Source organism: Melozone crissalis, unplaced genomic scaffold, assembly GCF_028551555.1.
Source record: "Melozone crissalis strain CALT ecotype California unplaced genomic scaffold, PUWL_Pcris_2 ptg000007l_1, whole genome shotgun sequence".
Classification (NCBI taxonomy): Eukaryota; Metazoa; Chordata; class Aves; order Passeriformes; family Passerellidae; genus Melozone; species Melozone crissalis.
The window spans coordinates 1,323,000-1,341,869 of record NW_026535785.1 but is presented as its reverse complement, the minus strand read 5'-3'; the positions used below and the strand labels follow the sequence as shown (position 1 = coordinate 1,341,869).

Genomic DNA, 18,870 nt, shown 5'->3' with positions numbered 1-18,870 from the left:
AAGCCCTTAGAGGGAGCTCGTGCATCACGTTTGGCTCTTCCCGAAATATTCACCACAAGGCAGCAAGAGGCAACCCAGGCTCTGGAGAGGGTGTGAACAGAGCAGCCTGTGTGTCCCACAGAGATGGGAATCTCGGGCTGCCAGACCCACTGGAGAGCTGCAGTCCTGGCAAACACTGTGGGCAATCCCGTGATCTGGGAGCACACAATGCAGCTCCTTACCCTCAAACCTCAGCTCCCGAGGGAAGTGGCCTTTTACCAAGCACATGTGAGGCCTGATGGCCTTGGGAGGAGACTGCATTTCCTGGGAGAACACTGGAATGCTCTGCAGCTTTTTCCCTTTTTGTTTTCCCAAATAACAGCAACACAAGCAGTGAGATTGGTGTTTTTTTGGCTAAAAGGTGCAGTGTTGTGTGTAGGATGTGGATGTGAGCACAAGGATAGCACAGAGCCTCCAAAAATGGGGGGGGAGACACATGTTTGCAACAGATAAAAATTACTAGAACACAAAATCTGTGGTAAACACATTCCAGCTGCTCCACACCTCAAGTTACAGCTGTGGTGGTTACATTTCTTATCCCCTTCCGAGAGAACAGACATTAAAAACCTATAGAGGATGATATTTTGTCTTCATTCACAATCCTCCTTTACTGAGATAGCCTGAGAAGCCAGTGGGAAACACAGAGCTGAGGTGGAGGAGGCTCCCATGGAAGCAAAGCTCCAGCTGAGCAGCCAGGGCAGGCTGGGGTGCCTGGATTGGGCCCGAGGGAGCCTGGAAAAAGGAAGGGCAGCCAGAGCCACGAGCAGATCCCAGTGACACCACAGCTGCAGAGCCCTGTGGGAGCAGTGAGACCCCAGAGAGCAGCAAACCAGGGGTGGCAGCTCAGTCCTGAACCTCTGGAGACCCTGGGGATTGGGAATTCCGGACATTGGGGAGCCCCTGGCTGCAGCTCCCTTCAGCTGCCTGCCCACCCTTCACAACAACCCCCCAGCTCACCTGGGCTGTTTGCAGACTCTTCTGCTGTCATCTGCATGAGGAGAGCGACCTGCTGGCGCTCGGAGAGCGGGTACCCGGCCCGGATCCCCGACAGGCCCATGCCGAAGAGCAGGCCCGGCTTCCTGGTGGCGGGCTCCTTTTTAATCCTCTTCCGCTCGGGACCCTGCTTCTCTGTGGGACAAGGACACGGGGACAAGCCATCAGTGCCACTGGAGCCCAAAGACACGCTCCTGTCTGAGTGTGGGACTGACAGATGCACAAAGCTTGTGCTGAGGGATGGATCCCTGAGATGACGAATCCATGTGCTGAGGGAGGGATCCCTGTGGTGACGGATCCATGTGCTGAGGGAGGGATCCCTGTGGTGATGGATCCCTGTGCTGAGGGAGGGATCCCTGTGGATGATCCCTGATGGATCCCTGCAGTGGGAGCACTGGCACCTGGAGCAGGCTCACAGTGCTGAGGGTGCAGCCAGGCCAGGCCCCACTCCTGCTCCTCCAAGAGCCTCCCATTCTCCTCCACCACCAAAGAGCAGCAGAGGAAAGAGGAAACAGACCCTTTGGGAGGCCACAGCCAGTGCTGCACCTCCCATCCTGCTGAGGAGCCTCCCTCCCATGCCAGGGTGCCTGGAGGAGCCTACTCAGACAGACTGACACCATCACCCAGCTGGAGGCACTGAACAGCATCAACAAGGAGAGCTGAAAGATACAGGGCTGGCAGCTCAGAAATGTGGCTGTCACACTCACATCATCATCATCATTATAGCAAGGAGGCTGCAGCCAAACAGGTGTGGGCAGCACCATGCTGGTCCTCTCCTCCTGAAGTGGCTGCTCCCACCTGGCCCAGAGCACCCACCTGCCCTCAGGTCTTCTGCAACCCTCTAAAAAATCCCACACTAACACGAGGGGAGGAGGAAACCCCAGAAGTGCCTGGCTTGTCATCCCAAATCCAGCCTGATATTTGGTCTCCTAAATCATCCAGCTGCAAATGCAGCTCCTGCTGAGAGACCAAGAGCAAGCACCCCCAAACCACAGTCACACAGCCATGGAATGGTTGGGCGGGAAGGAACCTTGAAGCCCATCCAGTCCCACTCCCATGGGCAGGGACACCTTCCACTAGCCCAGGGTGCTCCAAAAACCAGCATTGCTGGTTTTTATTAAGGTGAAAGTACTGAGGCACCTTCACATTGCCCAGAGCAGCTGTGGCTGCCTCATTCCTGGCAGTGCCCAAGGCCAGCTTGGACACGGCTTGGAGCCTGCAGAAGGTGTCCCTGCCCGTGGTAGGGGTGGGATGAGATCAGTCTTAAGGTCCTTCCCAACCCAAACCATTCCATAATTCTATGAAATGCAAGCCCTGGAAACATGTCTGCATTGAAGGCGAATCCCAGTCTACTCTGAAACCACATTTTGGTCATCCTGGCAGCTGTAACAGAGCTGGAAGATGAAATCAGATCCTAGGATAGTTTTTTAATGGCTTAAAATAAAATTAAATCCAGCGTGCTTACGGGAAGATAACTTTGCCGGGGTGGCTCCAGGAGCCGCGGCGCTGCGCTGTGTGTCCTGCCAGGGGACACACGGACACCTGACCCATGTGTGCAGCACCTCTCCAAGCTGCTTAAACCCTGCTCAGCCAGGCCTGGCTTCCCCCAGCCCTGGTCACATCCAGTCATGCCCCAAAGCCAGGCATGAAGAGCTTGAGGGGTCACATCTTGGCCAGTGCCACAAGCAGAGCCCCTGGAGCACACCATGCCCAGGGCTGCTCTGCACGTACGGAGCCACAATTAGAATGGGAACATTTTCATTAATATCCCCGGGCTGCTGCAGGTTGTCAGCACGAGCCTGGGATTTGCAAAAATTGATTATCAAGTTCAACCGAAACCCCCCTAAACTCCTATTCATTCTGCAGTTGCAGAAATTTCCTCCTCCACAGAACATTTAACATTACAAAGCATGTGATCAACAAGATAAAAATAAATTGGAAAGCGGCTGCCGCGCTCTCGCTCGCTATGGGGAGGCAGCCGAGGACTCGGGCTCGTGCTTCCTGCTGGGAAGGGCTCGGGGCCAGCTGGATGGGACCTGGAGCAACCAGGTGTGACACCCTACCCTGAAGGTCCAGTGGAGGCTGTACCTACCCATGGCAGGGTGTGGAGATGAGCTTTAAGCTCCTTCCAACCCAAACCATGCCATGATTCTGTGATTCTATGGCTCCATGGCATGGGCAGCGTGGCAGCCCTCGGCTCCCTGCCTGGCACAATCCTCAGGCAATGTGGAGGGACCACAAAAGCAAGATCCTTAATCTGAAATGTAAGCAGAGAATGGAGACAGAGCTGCTCCCATCATCCACTTCCCATGCTGAGCCTCAGCAGGGTGAGAGCCCTGCCTGGCACTGGGCTGGCTGGTCCCAGGCTCACAGAGCTGCACGTGTGTTATTTCAGCACAGAGGATTTTCCCCAGAATCAGATTTGCAGCAGATTTAAAGGTGTCCCTGCACAGAGATCTCAGCCTGCTGGCTCCTGCAGGCTGCTCCTGTGCCTCCAAATAACCGCACCTCTGGAACATCTTGCAGCAACACAGAGAGACTGGAGAGAAACTCTCCCAGTGTTACCCACCCTGGCTGACAGAAAAAAAGCTTATTTGACACTGAAACCCCTTCAGCAAGCACAAACCCAGTGACATGGGGGCAGGCAGCCCTCAGTGCCAGCAGCTGGACCGTGCACACAGATCCCAGTGGGAGAAGACCACGGCAGCCCACGGATGCTCCGTGAGCCCAGGATGAGCCACACCTCCATGCAGCTATTTTTAAAGCAGCTTGTTTGCTGCTTGCTTCAGCCCTTCTGCAAAGCTCCCGAGCAGCAGCCCTGGTTTAATTCGGGGATCCTGCTCGGCTCTTCCCTCGCGCTGACGCCAGCAGGAACCGCGTGCGCGGCTTAAAGGGGAAAGCAGGAGCTGAGCTGGGAGCTGCTCCTGCCCTCCAGCACACCGAGCCCCAGAGGCTGCCAAGGCTGAGCAGGAGCAGACTCCCAGGACAAAGGGTTTGAGCATCACCCAGAGGGTGGTTCTGGTGCCCACACCAGACTCCGGGCAGTGCTGCAATAGGGAGCACAAACCCGGGGGCTGCTGGAAATGCCTCAGCAGCTCCACAGGGATCCCAGGGCAGACTGAGAGGGATTCAGAGCTGCTGGGCTGGCTCTGTGTGCTGAACCCAGCCCCAGCTGCAACACAGAGGGGCACGAGGAGAGCAGGGCGGCGATGGAAAACCTCTCAGAGGTTTCTCCACACACGGCGTGACTCTGGCAGGTCGTGGGGACACCAGAGCCATGCGGCCCCTCGCTCCCCACGCACACAGCACACCCTGTAATGCAGAAAGCATCTGCTCCTGCTGCTCGGCATGACAACACACGCACGGGAGGTGGAACCCTGAGGAAAAATACCAGCTCCAAAGCAGCAGCAGCAGCAGCAGCAGCAGCAGCAGCAGCCCGGGCCGAGTGTCTCGGCCACGCCGAGTGCCGCCCCAGCGGCGAGAGGGGCTCGGCAGGCGCTGCTGAGCCCAGCCAGCACCACCAGAGATCAATAGGAATAAATTAGAGCGGCTCAGACAGCAACAGAGACTGCACTGCACCCCAGGAGAGCAGGCGGGCTGCGCTCGCTCCCCCCAGCCCGGCCGGCCTGCGTAACTGTGACTCATTCCTGCTGCACAACTTGCAGGGCAGGAAACCTTCTGGAGCACGCTGGCTCAGAGCAGGGCAGAGCAGGGCCAGCCCCGAGGATGCGCTCCCAGGCTCACTGGGCACCTGCAACGTGGGCCCCTGGCTCAGGAGTGAGAGGCTGACAGCAGCACGGTCCCACCAGCGCCAAGGCTCTGGGGCGCTGCAGAACTGAAGGACAAGCAGGCTGAGGGAAGGCTGGAGGTGGCAGAAGCAGCACCATGGCACAGGTGGACAAACAAGAGAGGGCAGCAGGACAGGCCAGAGCACGTGGTGGTGAAGAGCTCAGTGAGGAGGGTGAGCAGCAGACCCCTGGAATGCAGAGAACACGGCTGGGGGGACACTGGCACCAGGAGATCATGGGCACACTGCACACAATGGATCAGAGGCACAGCCAGGAGCTGATCTGGTTTATCAACCTAGTGCCACAAAGGAAAACAAGAGGAAAAGCAAGGTCTGCCTTGACAGAAGGCACCCTGAGCTGCACCCATAGAGTGGGGAGCTCGTTCCCACCTGAAGGATGGAGGACCAGAGCCAGAGCTTCATCCCACACTGCTGGAAAGGATGGTGGAGACCTTGGCTGTGAGTCAGGAGCAGAGAAAAGGTGCCAGCAGGAGGAACAAGCCCCTTTATAACCATGTCAGAGTGTGCAGCTGAGCCCACCATCCCCAGCGCTCAGCTGGGCTCCCTGGGGATGAGGATCTGCAGGGCCCAACCCCACTGGCTGCAGCATTTTAAAATGCAATTTGACTAGAGGGGTTTAATGCTGTGTGACAGCCTGTGGTCCAAATCCAGGTGCTCTCCCTACCCTTGTGGGCCAGACCCCACAGCTGTGCCCTGATGTGTAAAAGCAGCTCCTTCACAGAGTGGCCACTGGCTCCCAACGTGCTGTGAGAGCAACCCAGAGGCTTCATCACAAACAACAATCTCCATGTTAAAAGTGAGTTATTCAGAGCAAGATCAATTTTCAAGTCCAGACCGTTCATTTCCCACGAAATAGAAAGAGCTGGAGGAGGGAGGACGGGGGAGGAAGGCTCTGGCCAGCCCTCCCCTCCCGGAGCTGGGGCCAGGACACTCTGCAGACAGCGCTGATAAAAGCTCTTGTATTAAGGAAAAAGCCATCATTGATAGATTTTTGGTTCACAGAGACACAGCACACTGCAACCTCTCCCTCTGCATGTTAAGGAGGTGATGAGGGGGGAGGAGGGAGATTTATGGCAGCTCCCGTCATAAAACGACCTGGTTTTCTGCGCAGCCCTTCCCAGATGGCTGCTGCACACGGGGAGTTTCTCAGGGTGATCTGAAGGCTGCTGTGTGCCAGGCTCTGCACACTGTACCGGCATTATGGAGCCCAGCGAGGAAGGGAGAAGCTCTGACATTCACTCTCTCCCTGGTTGCTAGGTGAGAACAGTTTCTTACTATTTTAGTAAAAGGACTGAAATGACACCGGCAAAGAAAGCCCCGCTGCAGCGCAGCCCCTGCGAGCCCCAGCTGCACACACCGGAGCCAGCCAGGCCCGGGGAGCAGCACAAACACCACTGTGGGCTGCAGATGCCCTTTTTAATAAGGCAGCAATTTGCTTCTCACGGATCCCCTGGCCAGCCTGGCCGAGCTGGGACTAACGAGCCCGTTCCCATGCCGTGTCACTCCAAACGCTCCAGCGTTAGGCAAGCAGCAGCCGGCTCCGGGAGAGGATGGTTTGGGTCAGCTGATTCATCAAGCATTTTCTAACCTACTAATTAGCGTCACGTAACAGCCTCGGGGGATTAGAGAGAAGGAGTTTGAAGCTCCAAGGCCAGCTCCTGCCAACCATATTCACGCTGGTCCTTGTCCACCACAGCACCTCCCTGGCCGGCCACAAGCCCCTGGAATCAGCCCTGGGCACCAGGAGAGCCCTCGGAGCCCAGGAAGGTTGAGATGCACAGACCAGCTTGGAGAGCTGGTGGAGGGAGCTTGGAGCTCCCTTATTCCTCCAAGAGCACTCAGGGGAGGAGATGGACACACACGCACGGAGAGAACTGGACAAAGAGGGAGGGACGGGAACACACAGGGAGGGAGCTGGGCACCCGGGGAGGCAGTGGGACCCCAAGGAGAGCAGGGCTCCCAGCACTGCTGGGGACCACCAGCTTTGACCCAGCCTCACTCAGCCCTTCCCAGCTCCCAGGGAGAGCTGTCAGAGACCAAAATTATCTCAGCACGCTCTGAGATTTGTACTGAGCCCCAGCTCTCCCTGCTGATGACTAAAGGCCTGGAAACCACAGCTGCACCTCGAGCCAAGGGACTCAAGTGACAGCGTGCCACCCAGCTAAGGAGCCCATCCTCAGGAGCAGCGGGCACAGGGAATTGTGCTCTCCGTGCCCTCCCAGCTGCTCTGCAGCAGCGTTCCCTGTCCCCCCGTGCAGCAGGGAGCTGTTGGTGCGGCTCCATGGAGCAGAGCCCGGGGCAGGTGGGGAGTGCCCGGCAGTCTGGTGCCGTTGAGTCAGCCGTGACTCAGCCGTGGCTCAGCGCCGCTGCGCCAGCGCCCGTGCCCACCTCTGCTGCCGGGTGCCTGCCCAGCAGGAGCGTTCCCCTCTCCCTGCTGCTGCTCTGTGGGTTTGTGAGTGCCACAGCCACCCGTGCTGCTGGTTTGAAGCTCCCTCCCAGCACCGGGAGCTGCAGGCAGCCTGGCACGCTGCTGGGAGGGAGCAGAGCTGGCTGGGCTCGTTCACAGGCTGCCAGGCAGCACGTAGGCTCTGGGCAGCGCCTGTGCATGTGGGGAGATGCCACACCGGGCAAGGAGAGGGAAGGAGGACAAGTCTGAGGCACAGAGATGCTGCTCCCACAGCGCTGGAGCTGTAACATGCACAGTCTGGAGGCTCACGGCTCGATGCCATTTTTTTTTCCTAAAGACAGTTTATTTAGTTAACTCTGAGAAACCTGAGAGCCAGAATTGTTGCTCTAGAAACCATTTTGAGGAAGATTATTTTAAAAGATTTAGCTCTGAACCAACTGTACCCAAACCATGGGCTCAGCACAGTGCTGGCCAGTAGTGCTTCTAGGAGCCCACAGAATCCTGGAATGATTCTGGGTGGGAAGGGGCCTTAAAGCTCATCCAGTCCCACCCCTGCCATGGGGGGACACCTTCCCCTACCCCAGGGTGCTCCAAGCCCTGTCCAACCTGGCCTTGGGGACATCCAGGGATCCAGAGGGTATTTTTCTCCTCCCTCAGCACCCTCACAGGGAGGAATTCCTTCCCAATATCCCACCTACCCCACAACCATCCTGCAGCAGCAGCTGCTGCCCCATACCTGGTCTGGGCAGGTTGTGCTGCCCTTCCACGGGAGACAAACCCACCCCTGATGTTCCTCACCCCAGCTATGGAGCACCTACGTCAGGGCTGAGCCAGAGCCATCCGGGAAAAAAGCAACACACACCGTGCTGAGGAAAATGAGTCACTGCAACACATCAGGATGAGGATCCACGCTATTGTTTAAACACTTGAAGAGGAGAAAAATACCCCACTAGAGACAAGGAGAGAGCTCAGCTAGCTCCCACGTCCTTCCAGCTGAATTCCACATGGCTGTGGAACATCCTGGCACACCCCCTCATGCACACACAGCAGCCCATGGACACAGCCTGGGAAGCAGGAGCACGTTACATAAACCAGCCGGGGTCAGCGATGGTGCAATCCCACTTCTCTGAGGGCTGGCAGCAGAGCTGAGGAGCACAGCAAGCAGCAGCAGCCTCCCCCTGCTGCAGGAACATGGGGAACACAGCAGCCTCTGCCCCAGACAAAAGCCTGTCCTGTGTGTCACACCTGTGTCCTCAGCCAGGTGTCACTGATGGCACCAGCACAGACCTGGGGGCACCCCTCCACCCCAGAATGTGCAGCTTCTGAGCACCACAAACACGTCTGTACCTGCCTCCACCTCGAGCCAGGCCAAGGACCACACAGGCTTGAAACACCCCACAGTTGCAACGGGGTGGTGCAAGAGCAGAGCAAGGTGCCAGGAAGTCTTCTCCTATCTCCACTAAGTCTTTTCCCACCTCCAGCATCTGATTCCTGCTGGAGTGAACGATGACAGGGATGAGAAACAGGCTCCTGCTAAGCACCAGCCTGACCGTGCACACTGATTGCTGCTGGGATCTCCAACCCAGTGGCTGAGTCACTTCCTCCCCAGTCCCCACCAAACAGGTTGCCTGCACCTCCCATACACCTTCCCAGAGGTTGTGAGAGCCCAGTTTGTCTTTAATGGGTGCCATGAACCCCTCTGGGTCTCCTCTGGGAGCTGGGCTGCTGCTGCCCCTCAGCTCACCCACTTCCCCAGGAAGGATGAGCTCTGCAGAGGAAGGAGAGGACGTGTCTGAGATAAGAGTCACACGGCTGCAAAAGCACAGGGGTACCAGGGGAGCCCTGGGCAGGGGATCTCACGGGCTGCTGCTCCCACCCAGCAGCCACAGCCTCTCCCAGCAGCTCTCTCTGCTCTCCTCTGCATTTGGTTTCCTTCTCGCTGCTGCCAGTGCAAACATTTCCAACACCTCTGCAGCCAGGGAGAGCCTGGAGCCCTGGGAAAAGCAGATCCCTGTTGTGACATTCCAGCTGTCACGAGGGTCAGACAGCCCTGCAGCGAGTGTGGGCTTCAACTCTCAACCCAGCACAAACACCCTTGACAAAGAGCAGCTCCAGCTCTGCTTCATCAGCTCTGCCTGGCCCCAGTCACACCCCAAGGAGACACCACAGCAACTCAAAACCTTGCCAATGGCCAACACATTGAAGAGAACTGATGAACGTTTGGAAACTCTGTCCCCAGACAGGGAGTTCAGGAACACAGACCCATGGAGACCCTGGGCCACCCTCAGGACACGTCACCACCACGTGTCCTGCCCCTGGAACAGCCCTCACAGCTGCAGTGGCACTCCTGGCCCTCCCAGATGTGCCCTCCTGGTTCCTGAAGCAGAGGAGACACATCCCACGTCAGGCCACCTGCCAGGCTCACCCCACACACAGCACCACCAAACACAGCCCTTGGGCCATTTGCCAGCACGTTCCCAACTTTTAGCCCCTTTTATCTCTTTACACAACCACTGAGCTTTATCACAGCCATTTCCAAATGCACATTTCTTAGGGATGTACAGTAAGGACCCACACAAACCTCTGCCCAGAAATCCACAGTTCAGCCCCTTACAACCAAACAATACCATTTTCTCCATGCTCAAAGCTTTGTGACAGCTCTTCCCAACTGCTAACAAATCCAACAGCCCATCCAGGAGCCTCATGCACCAGCCACTCTTCTGCTACAAGACTGGCCTGCTTGACCAGATTCTACTTGCTGATTTTCTTTTGAAGACTACTCAGCTTTAGTCCCTTGTTTTCCAAGTTCTCACAAGCAGGCCCTGCTCCATGGCTTGTCCCAGCCACAGTTCCTGAACTGGGGTAATCAGAATCAAGGAAAACAGACAAGAGCTGAAGGAATGGGGGATCTCCTGACACAGCCATGGCTTTGTCCACCTACAAACATCACTAAGAACAGATGTGCACATGTGGAGCAGAGCAGCTCTCCAGCCCCTTGTCCACGTGCCTCTCCCTTCAATTAAAAACCACGGGGAATTTGGTGCAGCATTTCCCTGTGGATTGGCTGCACTCTGGAGCCTGTGTGCCCCCCAGCAGCCAGGGTTTGAGGGTGGGATGAGGCATTGCTGTACCTGTATCCGAGTCCTTTTGATCTCCATTGGTTCCGACAGTGAAAGGCAGCTTGCGTTTGGTCGCTCGCTCTTTCACCTCTTTGCCGCCATCGCTCCGGTCCAACTTTGGAGTCTTGGTTAGAGAAACTTTATCTTTATCCTGCAAAGAAAAGAGACCCAGGTCAACAAGAGCCTCCTCCACACTGTGCTCACCTGATTCCCCCAATCCTGCACAAGCCTCATAGAACATCCCTTCCCTTTCTGCTGTGGGTTTGCCAAGGCAGCCTCCACCAAGACACAAAGCTCTACCAGCACCAGAGAAGAGCCAGGCCCATCAAGGCTGCTACGTGTGCCAAATTCCAACCAATTCTTGTGAAAAACAAAGCCAACCCTTTGCGTGAGGCTGAGGATGCACACAGCTGTGGGCACAGAGGGAAGGCAGACTGGGATGGGGGAATCTGAGGATTTCCAAATGCAACCACCCCACAAGAAAGACCCATTCCTGCTTTGTGTCAGTCCTGCTTGTTTGGGCTGGTTTGGATTATAATACAAAGAAGAAATGCTGTGAACTGCTCAACAGCAGGGAGAGATTTTGAATGAACATCCCAAACAAAAGTTACAGAAACTGAGACAGGTGAGATTTTTCACCTGACCAGGGAGAGCTGGTTCCCAGCTCAAACTGCAGGAGCCCAGTGTGCCAGGAATGCACTGCCCCTGTGTTTTTGTATGTGAGGAACAGGATTATATGAAGTGAGCAGTTCTGGACTGACCACTGTGCCCCTGCCTGAACAACAAGGGCAGCACAAGCAGCTTTGTCACAGGTCTGATTTCAACAACCCAGCAAAACCCAGACTCTGCGCTTGAGAGGCAGAGTGAGATTAAACACAAGAACCTCAGCACACAAAATCATGCCAGAGCGTGGCTGGAAGCTCAGAGGAGCCAACCTAGAGCATTCCCTTGTTTAGAGAGGCACAGTCCCTCAGCCTGGCCCCGGCAGCTCCTGGCAGGTGCCCCAGGGGCAGCAGTCACAGGACTGCGGTGTCACTGTCACCGTGAGCGTCGCTCCTTCCCCTTTCCGTGCCTGTCTGCAGCCCAGAGCTCACCCACAGAGGAGAGAGCAGCCCCTGAGCTGCCCCAGGGGATGAAGGAAATGGGCTGGGGAATCCCTTTTTTGGTAAAGCCAGAGAAACAAACCTGCCCGACAGGGCTGTGTGGTGGGAGGCAGCCAAGGCACGCTCGGAGCCCCAGCGAGGCCAGGCCTGCAGGAGAGCACGGCCCTGCAGCCACGGGACAGAGCCCCACAGCCAAAATAAACACTCCAGCATTTCCTCCCAGCCCTCCCGATTGAAAAGCTTTTGCTTTTCATGCTTTCTGAGGTGAACAAAAATAGTCCAAACTAAAAAATGATGCCACTTCTACTGCTCTGAGGTGGCAGTGAGGGCAGAGGGCTTCCATCAGCTGCCAGGAATGTCATGTTGTGAGCAGGTACCCTGCTCTGTGTCCTAGTTCTACAATTCTATGAAATATTTTATCAAAGGAATAAAGTAAAATGTGTATATTGCCTGAAAAAAAAGCCACCAAATAAATAATGCACTTTTTTCCAGAGTGGCCATTCACAGTCTGAACTTTTCCTTACATCTACCTGAATAAAAGGCATCTCTGAACACTTCAGACAGGAGTCTCTGAGGTTCCTCCAGGGTGAAGCAGTCAGGGCACCAAGGCTGTCAGAGTTCAAGAAGCATCTCAGTGATGCTCTCAGACACACAGGTAGGTTTTCTGCTGGATTAATGCTGCCTGGGATCTCCATGCACTCACTCGGGAGTGAGAAAAAGGGCAGGACAGGTAAAAATACAGCTCATTACAAAAGTTTGAATCATGGAATTGTTTGGGTTGGAAGGGACCTCAAAGTTCATTGTGTTCCAAGCCCTGTCTTGGGCAGGGACACCTTCCACTAGCCCAGGTTGCTCCCAGCCCTGTCCAACCTGGCTTGGGGCACTTCAGGGATCCAGGGGCAGCCACAGCTGCTCTGGGCACCTGCGCCAGGACCTCACCATCCTCACAGGGAAGGATTTCTTCCCAATATCCCATCTAACCCTCCCCTTTATTAGTTTAAAGCCAGGTTGCTAAAATCTCCCTGTGGGAGGAGAGGCAGAGCAGAGGAGCCATGAACAAGCCCTGTGAGAGCAGAGGGGAGCCCAGCGTGGCCCTGGCAGTGCCCATGTGAATCCTGGTGCTGGGCAGGGCTGGGCAGAGCTCCGTCTGCATGCACCCCAAGGCTGGAGCTGCTGCTGCAGCCAGCTCAGCACAATCCTGCACCAGGCAGCCACGGCAGTGCCGGCGCCGCTTTGAAGATCCATTCCCAGAGCAGCACCACCGTAACCTTTCCTACTAATTGGAGCAAGGAAGATCCAGACTTTGCTTCCCCCTGGAAAGCAGAGACCTGCTGGGGATGCCTGCAGCACTGGGTGGAACATCAAGGCAGCTGGAGAGTTCAATTCCTGAAAGTTTTCCCTTTCTTATTTTAAGCTTTACTTCCCTAATTATTTCCAATTCTGTAATGAAGAATGTCGTCCTTTACTCGAGTAAAACCTGGTTTCATTTTTAGGCCTTCTCATGTTTAAAGTAAGCTCAGACTCACTGGAATCAGGTTTCACAAATGGAACAAATCCAAATTAGAATCACAAAATCCTGGAATGGTTTGGCTTGGAAGAGACCTCAAAGCTTATCTCATCCCAACCCTTTTTGCCATGGGCAGAGACACCTTCCACTAGATCAGGCTGCTCAGAGCCCCATCCAGCCTGGCCTCAACACTGCAGAAAAACCTGTCAGAACAGCCCTGTGTGAGAGCTGGGCTCTCCAAGGCCAGGACAGGAGTTTGGGGACGGGGAAGAGTCGAGAGCTCAGCAGCAGCAGCAGCAAACTCCCCTTTGCAGGTGTTAATAAAAGCTGCTTTGGCAAAGGGCAGTCAGCAGCTGTGAGTGCAGAAAAAATCCCCCCCTGCCACATCACACTTGCAGGAGTTACTGTATGAGTAACAACCCACCTTGAGCTGCTCTTGCAAAAGTGAAACGATGCATCACAAGCTGCTCTCAGCTGCTGTGGTTGGAACACAAACCCACCAGGAACCGGCCCCAGCAGCCACCCAGGGTGAGATGCTGCAGGGTGGGGATGGAAGGGCTTCTCCCATCAGCACCACAGACCCTGATAGCAATCTGCTCAGGGCACTTGTGACACACAGCCTGGCCAGAGGCCAGTCCTCAGAGCAAAAACAATCCTGTGGGGTTTTCTGATGCAGATTTCTGCCAGACAGAGCCACTGAGATGGGGCTCTGAGCAACCTCAAAGATGAGCTTTAAGGTCCCTTCCAACCCAAACCAGCCCATGATTGTATGATTTACAAAGCCATGCAAAGAAATCTGTATTTCCAGCCCCGTCACCCTGCTCAGACAGAGCCTGACTCGCAGCCCAGTGCTTATGCAGAGACTTGCACTGCCAGCCATGGAAATCCCCAAAGCCCTTTGTTCTCCAAAATGAGCTCCCAGCATTTCAGGTTGTGATGTCAGTAAAAATTAGGCAGCAATGAACAAAACCAGCCCGGGCAGCCTGGCAGGAGAGGCCCAGGAGGGCTCCAAGGCCGGTGCCCCAGGCCATGCCCACGTCAGACTCCTGCTGTGGGCAAACAGCCCACGCTGCACAAAGCAAACGCTGCCACAGAGGGACTTTCCCTGCACCACTGGCTCTGCCCTGGCCCTGCAGAAGGTTCCCACCCTGTACCACAGAAAGGAATGGACTCAGTCTTACCCAGAAAGCAACTGGATGTGGTGAAAACCAAACAATTCCCTAAATCTGGGCCCCTCGAAGCCTTCCCAAAGCCAGAGCACAACACAAGCACACACAGAATGCCAGAAAGTTTGAATTTGTGTTGTTGTCAATGCTGCAATGAAACATGGAGGTGACTGGAGCTGAAGCCCCATCCCTGTGAGCCTCAGGCACCAAAGTTTGTAAGAAATATGACCCACTGATGAGCATGGGCTGATTAACTTCACTGAAATGTCATCTCTTCAGTCACCCAGACACCCCTGCAGGGTTCACACCCCAGTGGGTGACTCTGTGCTGGACACAGAGCCCAGCACTCACTCATCCAGTCTGGAAAGCCCTGACAGCACAGCAGCTTCATAAAGATTCATGAAGAACCAAAAAATAAGGACCATGTTCCCTTTTCTGAAAAGGGGAGAAGGGGAAGGAGAAAAATCTCCATTTTTTTAACCTCTGCCAGTTCCTACAAGCAAAAACCGGGGTAAGTGCTGCTCTGCTTGGTGCTCACTGCAGCAAAAACGCACTTTTGACTGTGCAAGAGGGAGCATTTCCCCATAAAGAGGCAAAGGCTGTGCTGAGCACACGGTGTAACCACGCAGCCAGGCCGGGCCCTCCAGGAAATGCTTCTGACAACTGATATAACCCTTGCTGCGGTGCTCTGCTCTGCCTCAGCCATGAGTAATCTCCTCCTGCTACGGGGATCTGTGGATCTAGACCAGAAAGGAGAATTATTCATATATGGCATGCAGATTTTTACAAAAGCCTCCAGGCTGAAGGGAGCAGGAGGAGCTCGGGGGCTGCCAGTGCCCGCCCCGGGCAGGCTTGTGCAGCCTTATAAGGGCTCCAGTAACCCTGGGAGAAACAGCTCCTCACCCAACGGAGCACCCAACCCCTCAGACAGGCTCTTTAATCCTCCTCCCTCTCAGGGCTGCATCCCACTGGTTCCTAAGGCCCTCCCGTGGAGGGGCAGGGAGCAGAGAGCCAGGAGTGCCCTCCTACAAGGAGCTCTGCAGCTGCACACAGGAGCTGCTCCTCCAAGCAGGAGCCCTTTGGGGCAGGGCAGCTCCCCTGGGAGCCTGCTATGTGATGGAGCACAGAACTCAGGTGCAAAAGCTGGGGATCACAGAATAAGCTGGGGATCACAGAATCTGAATGGTCTGGGTGGGAAGGGACCTCAAAACTCCTCTGGTTCCACCTCCTGCCATGGCAGGGACACCTTCTACTAGCCCAGGTTGCTCCAAGCCCCCTCCAGCCTGGCCTGGGACAATTGGGGGGCAGCCACAGCTTCTCTGGGCACCCTGTGCCAAGGCCTCAGCACCCTCACAGGGAAGATTTCCTTGCCAATATTCCATCTAAACCTGCTCTTTTTCAGCCCCCCTGTCCCCTGTGGTACTCAGCCCAGTGCAGCACCAGGACCCCCCTCCATCTGCCAGAGCTGCAGAGCCCAGGCAGGTAAAGCCTGTTTAATGCCAAACCAACCACTGATCCTAAGGTGCCATAAGAGGAGAACGCTCGGTTGGCATCACTTTGCCACGCTCTCCCCGTGCCCACGGCGGGTCCCTGAGCCTGACCCGGGCTCTGCCCTCCCTCTCAGCCTGCCAGGGAAGCTGTGCCAAGTCCCTTTGAACGTGTTGACAAAGGCAAGATAAATGCGAGGCAGCGCTTGCTGACAGGCAGGTACAACAGCGTCTGCAGGGAGGAGGTCGAAGTGCTTTTCCCCTGAGTCACTGCTCCAGCTCAGCCTCAGCATTAACCAGAAACAGGGCAAAAGCCACTCAGGCTGAGCTCAGCTCAGCCCCTGCAAGACAAGGGCCTGTGAAAAAGCCAGAACTGAGGGAGCAGCAGCCCTGCCCTGTCCCCTCGGTGGCACTCGGAAGGGAGCAGGAATTGTGGCCCGGTTATTTAGCCAGCAGGAGATAACTGCGCTTCCCGGCGTGCCCCGCGCCGCTCGCCAAACCTGCTCTGTAAATAACGCACAGCTCTGAGCCGCACGGAATAAAATGGGAGCTGATTCATATTCCAACTGAGCCTCTCCTCCCCGAGCACCTGCGCCAGCATTAAGCCTCTTACCCTGTATTTACATACCCTGCCCTGCTGGGCACTGCCTGCTCTGCCAGGGCAAAGGCTGGCACCTCCCCGATGCTGCTGGGCAGCTGCTCCCCCTCCAACATCCCTGAGCCCAGAGCTGCCCCTCCTAGAGCCCCACAGCACTCCTGCACCTGCAGCGACACACAGAGGATGGGGCAGATGCCACCAAGGTGCTCCATAACCAAACCCCGCTGGATTTTCCTGCTGGTTATTTTGTATTTCTCTCATTGTGTCAGTAACACGAGCTCAGTCATAGAGGGAGTTACTGCCATCACTGGGGTGGGATTGCAGGGGAGGTGATGGAGCTGGGGCTCTCCATGCTCAGCCTCAGCTCTCAGGGGAATGCTGAGAAACTGGAGCAGGGAGATGAAAGGGGAGTGGTTGAGATTTGTTCCTTAGCAGAATTCAGTAGATGTAGGTTTTCATGTTTATTTCAAGGTAATATTTGCACAGTTTTCTGCACAGCTACTGACTGGAAATGACTGATACTGAGAAGGGGGGAAAAAGATGAATGAGAGCAGACTGGGCTCATGCCTGGAGCAAAATGGGATGAAGAGGAGAAGTGTGAAGGTATTTATCCTTAAACTCAGATTTCATCTCAGCAGTTTCACCTAAGCCACGCCAAAAACCAGACACCACCTCAGATTAACTCTCAGAAGCAGCAATTTCAGCAGAGCAGCTCCAGGCCTGGTCCAGCAGTGCTGACAAGGACCTGCATTTCCACCCAGAGGAGGAGAAGCTCCTCCCTCACCCAGCACACACTTGCACCATCACCACATCACTCAGCTCTCCACAGCTGAGTGCAGAAACCCCTAAAAACACACAGAACTTGCAAAAGAGAATCTTCCAAAGCAGCCCCTGCTGCTCAGGTGACTCGGGCCCGGGTGAGCACAGCAATTCCTGGGAAGGATTGCAGCCACAGGGGAACAAACCCAGCCCCAGCAGCTGGCAGAGCACCAGCACACAGTGTAAATGCCCAGGTAAGATCCCAGGGCAACTCCAGCCATGTCCAACAATGCCATGGCCTCACAGCTCCAGGCTCAAAGAGCAGCACCCAGAGGAGGGCAGGTGGCCCAGACACTTTACCTTTTTCCCCGTTTGTTTCTCCACCATGTCGTTGCTGAGAGAGAAATCTTCTGACTGTGGTGTTTTAGAACACCCACCCTTGGGCATCGTTCTGCCTTCCTTACTTGATCTTCATTTATGCTGCCATCGCCTCATCATCAACCGTCTGCAGGAGAGAGGAGAAGGGAGGTCAGACATCTCAGAGGGTCTCTCCATGGTCAGGGGGAAAACAAGGATAAAATCCCCCTCCCAACCCCTGCATGGCAACACCAGCATGGCAGAGCAGCCTCAAATGAGGAAAATGAATGAGGTGTCAGGCTCCTGCCACCTTCCCTGGGAGTAACAGAGGTGCTGCAAGGAATCACACATGGAATCACACAGAATCACAGCCTGGAAAAGAGCTCCCAGAGCACTGAGCCCAACCTGTGCCCAATCCCAGCCTGAAACCAGCCCAGAGCACTCAGTGCCACGTCCAGGCCTTCTTTGGATGACACCTCCAGGCACGAGAACTCTGCCATCTCCCCAGGCAGACCCTTCCAATGCCTGACAATCCCTGCCATGAAGAAATTCCTCCTGGTGTCCAACCTGGACCTCCCCTGGCACAGCCTGAGGCTGGTTCCTCTCATCCTATCCCTTGTTTCTGGGAGAAGAGGCCAACTCCAAAGTGGATCCTGCAGCTGCAGACACAGCTTGTTTCCTATGCAAGGAACAGCCCAGAAGGGATCAAATCCCACCAAAGATCAACAGCCCTGCTGCTCTTCATGCACAGCATCCCCCCAAGCCCACATACAGCCTGCTGCAGTGTGTCATGAACATGGGGACACACAGACACAGCCCAGGACAGCCCTGCACCCCAGTTTGCCACACTGAATTCCCAGACACACCTGCAGAACCAAACCAATTACAAACCCTCCGTTAAAGATGCACTTTCTGAATGTGCTGCCATTGGGAGGCAGGAGCAGGGAGCGTGGAGGGCTCGGTGTTCCAGGCTCCTCACCCTGCCCTGCACCTTGGCCTGGCAAAGCCAACCGGGAGAGGACAAAGCTCCTGCTCCTCCTGGGTTGCCTGGTTCCAGGGCTGGGAATGCAAGTGCCATGTGAAATACAGCTGGAGCAGGGCTCAGAACACCAGCTGCAGGCACAGCCCTCTCAGGTGAACAGGAACATCTCCTCTCCCCACACCAGAGGCTGGAGAGCATCAGTGGAATGGGGTATCTGTGAGGAGTGACCCCCCAACAGCAACTGGGCTCCTGGCCTGAGGCTGGAGTGGCACAGACAGGAACTTCTCCCAACATAATTGTCACCTGCCAGCTCTGAACTGCACCATTTACCATTTACAGCAGCAGCTCTGCAGAGCTACAGCTGCAGCAAATTGTCCAGGGAGAAGGGAATTCTCAGAGAGGAGAGACAGAAGTTTTGTATTTAGAAGTTCTCTGGAAATCCCTTCAAAATTTCTGTTCCATTTACGTCTCAGAGACCTTGGGACACTTTGGGTCGTTTTTTTTTGTTTTGTTTTGTTTCTAAAGGTGGTTCGGAGGCCCCAGCC

General features: G+C 55.5%; 1 protein-coding gene across 1 annotated transcript in view; it reads right to left on the bottom strand.

The window, feature by feature from the left end:
• Positions 1-18,870, bottom strand: part of ANKRD11 (ankyrin repeat domain containing 11) — a 128,059-nt gene that overhangs the window by 13,806 nt on the left and 95,383 nt on the right. Inside the window, exons 3-5 of the mRNA XM_054269418.1 lie at positions 17,347-17,491; positions 10,379-10,517; positions 997-1,167 (exon numbers count right to left, since the gene is read on the bottom strand). Of these exons, the coding sequence (XP_054125393.1) occupies positions 997-1,167; positions 10,379-10,517; positions 17,347-17,433 (397 nt within the window). The 5' untranslated portion in view covers positions 17,434-17,491. The remainder of the gene's footprint in view (positions 1-996; positions 1,168-10,378; positions 10,518-17,346; positions 17,492-18,870) is intronic.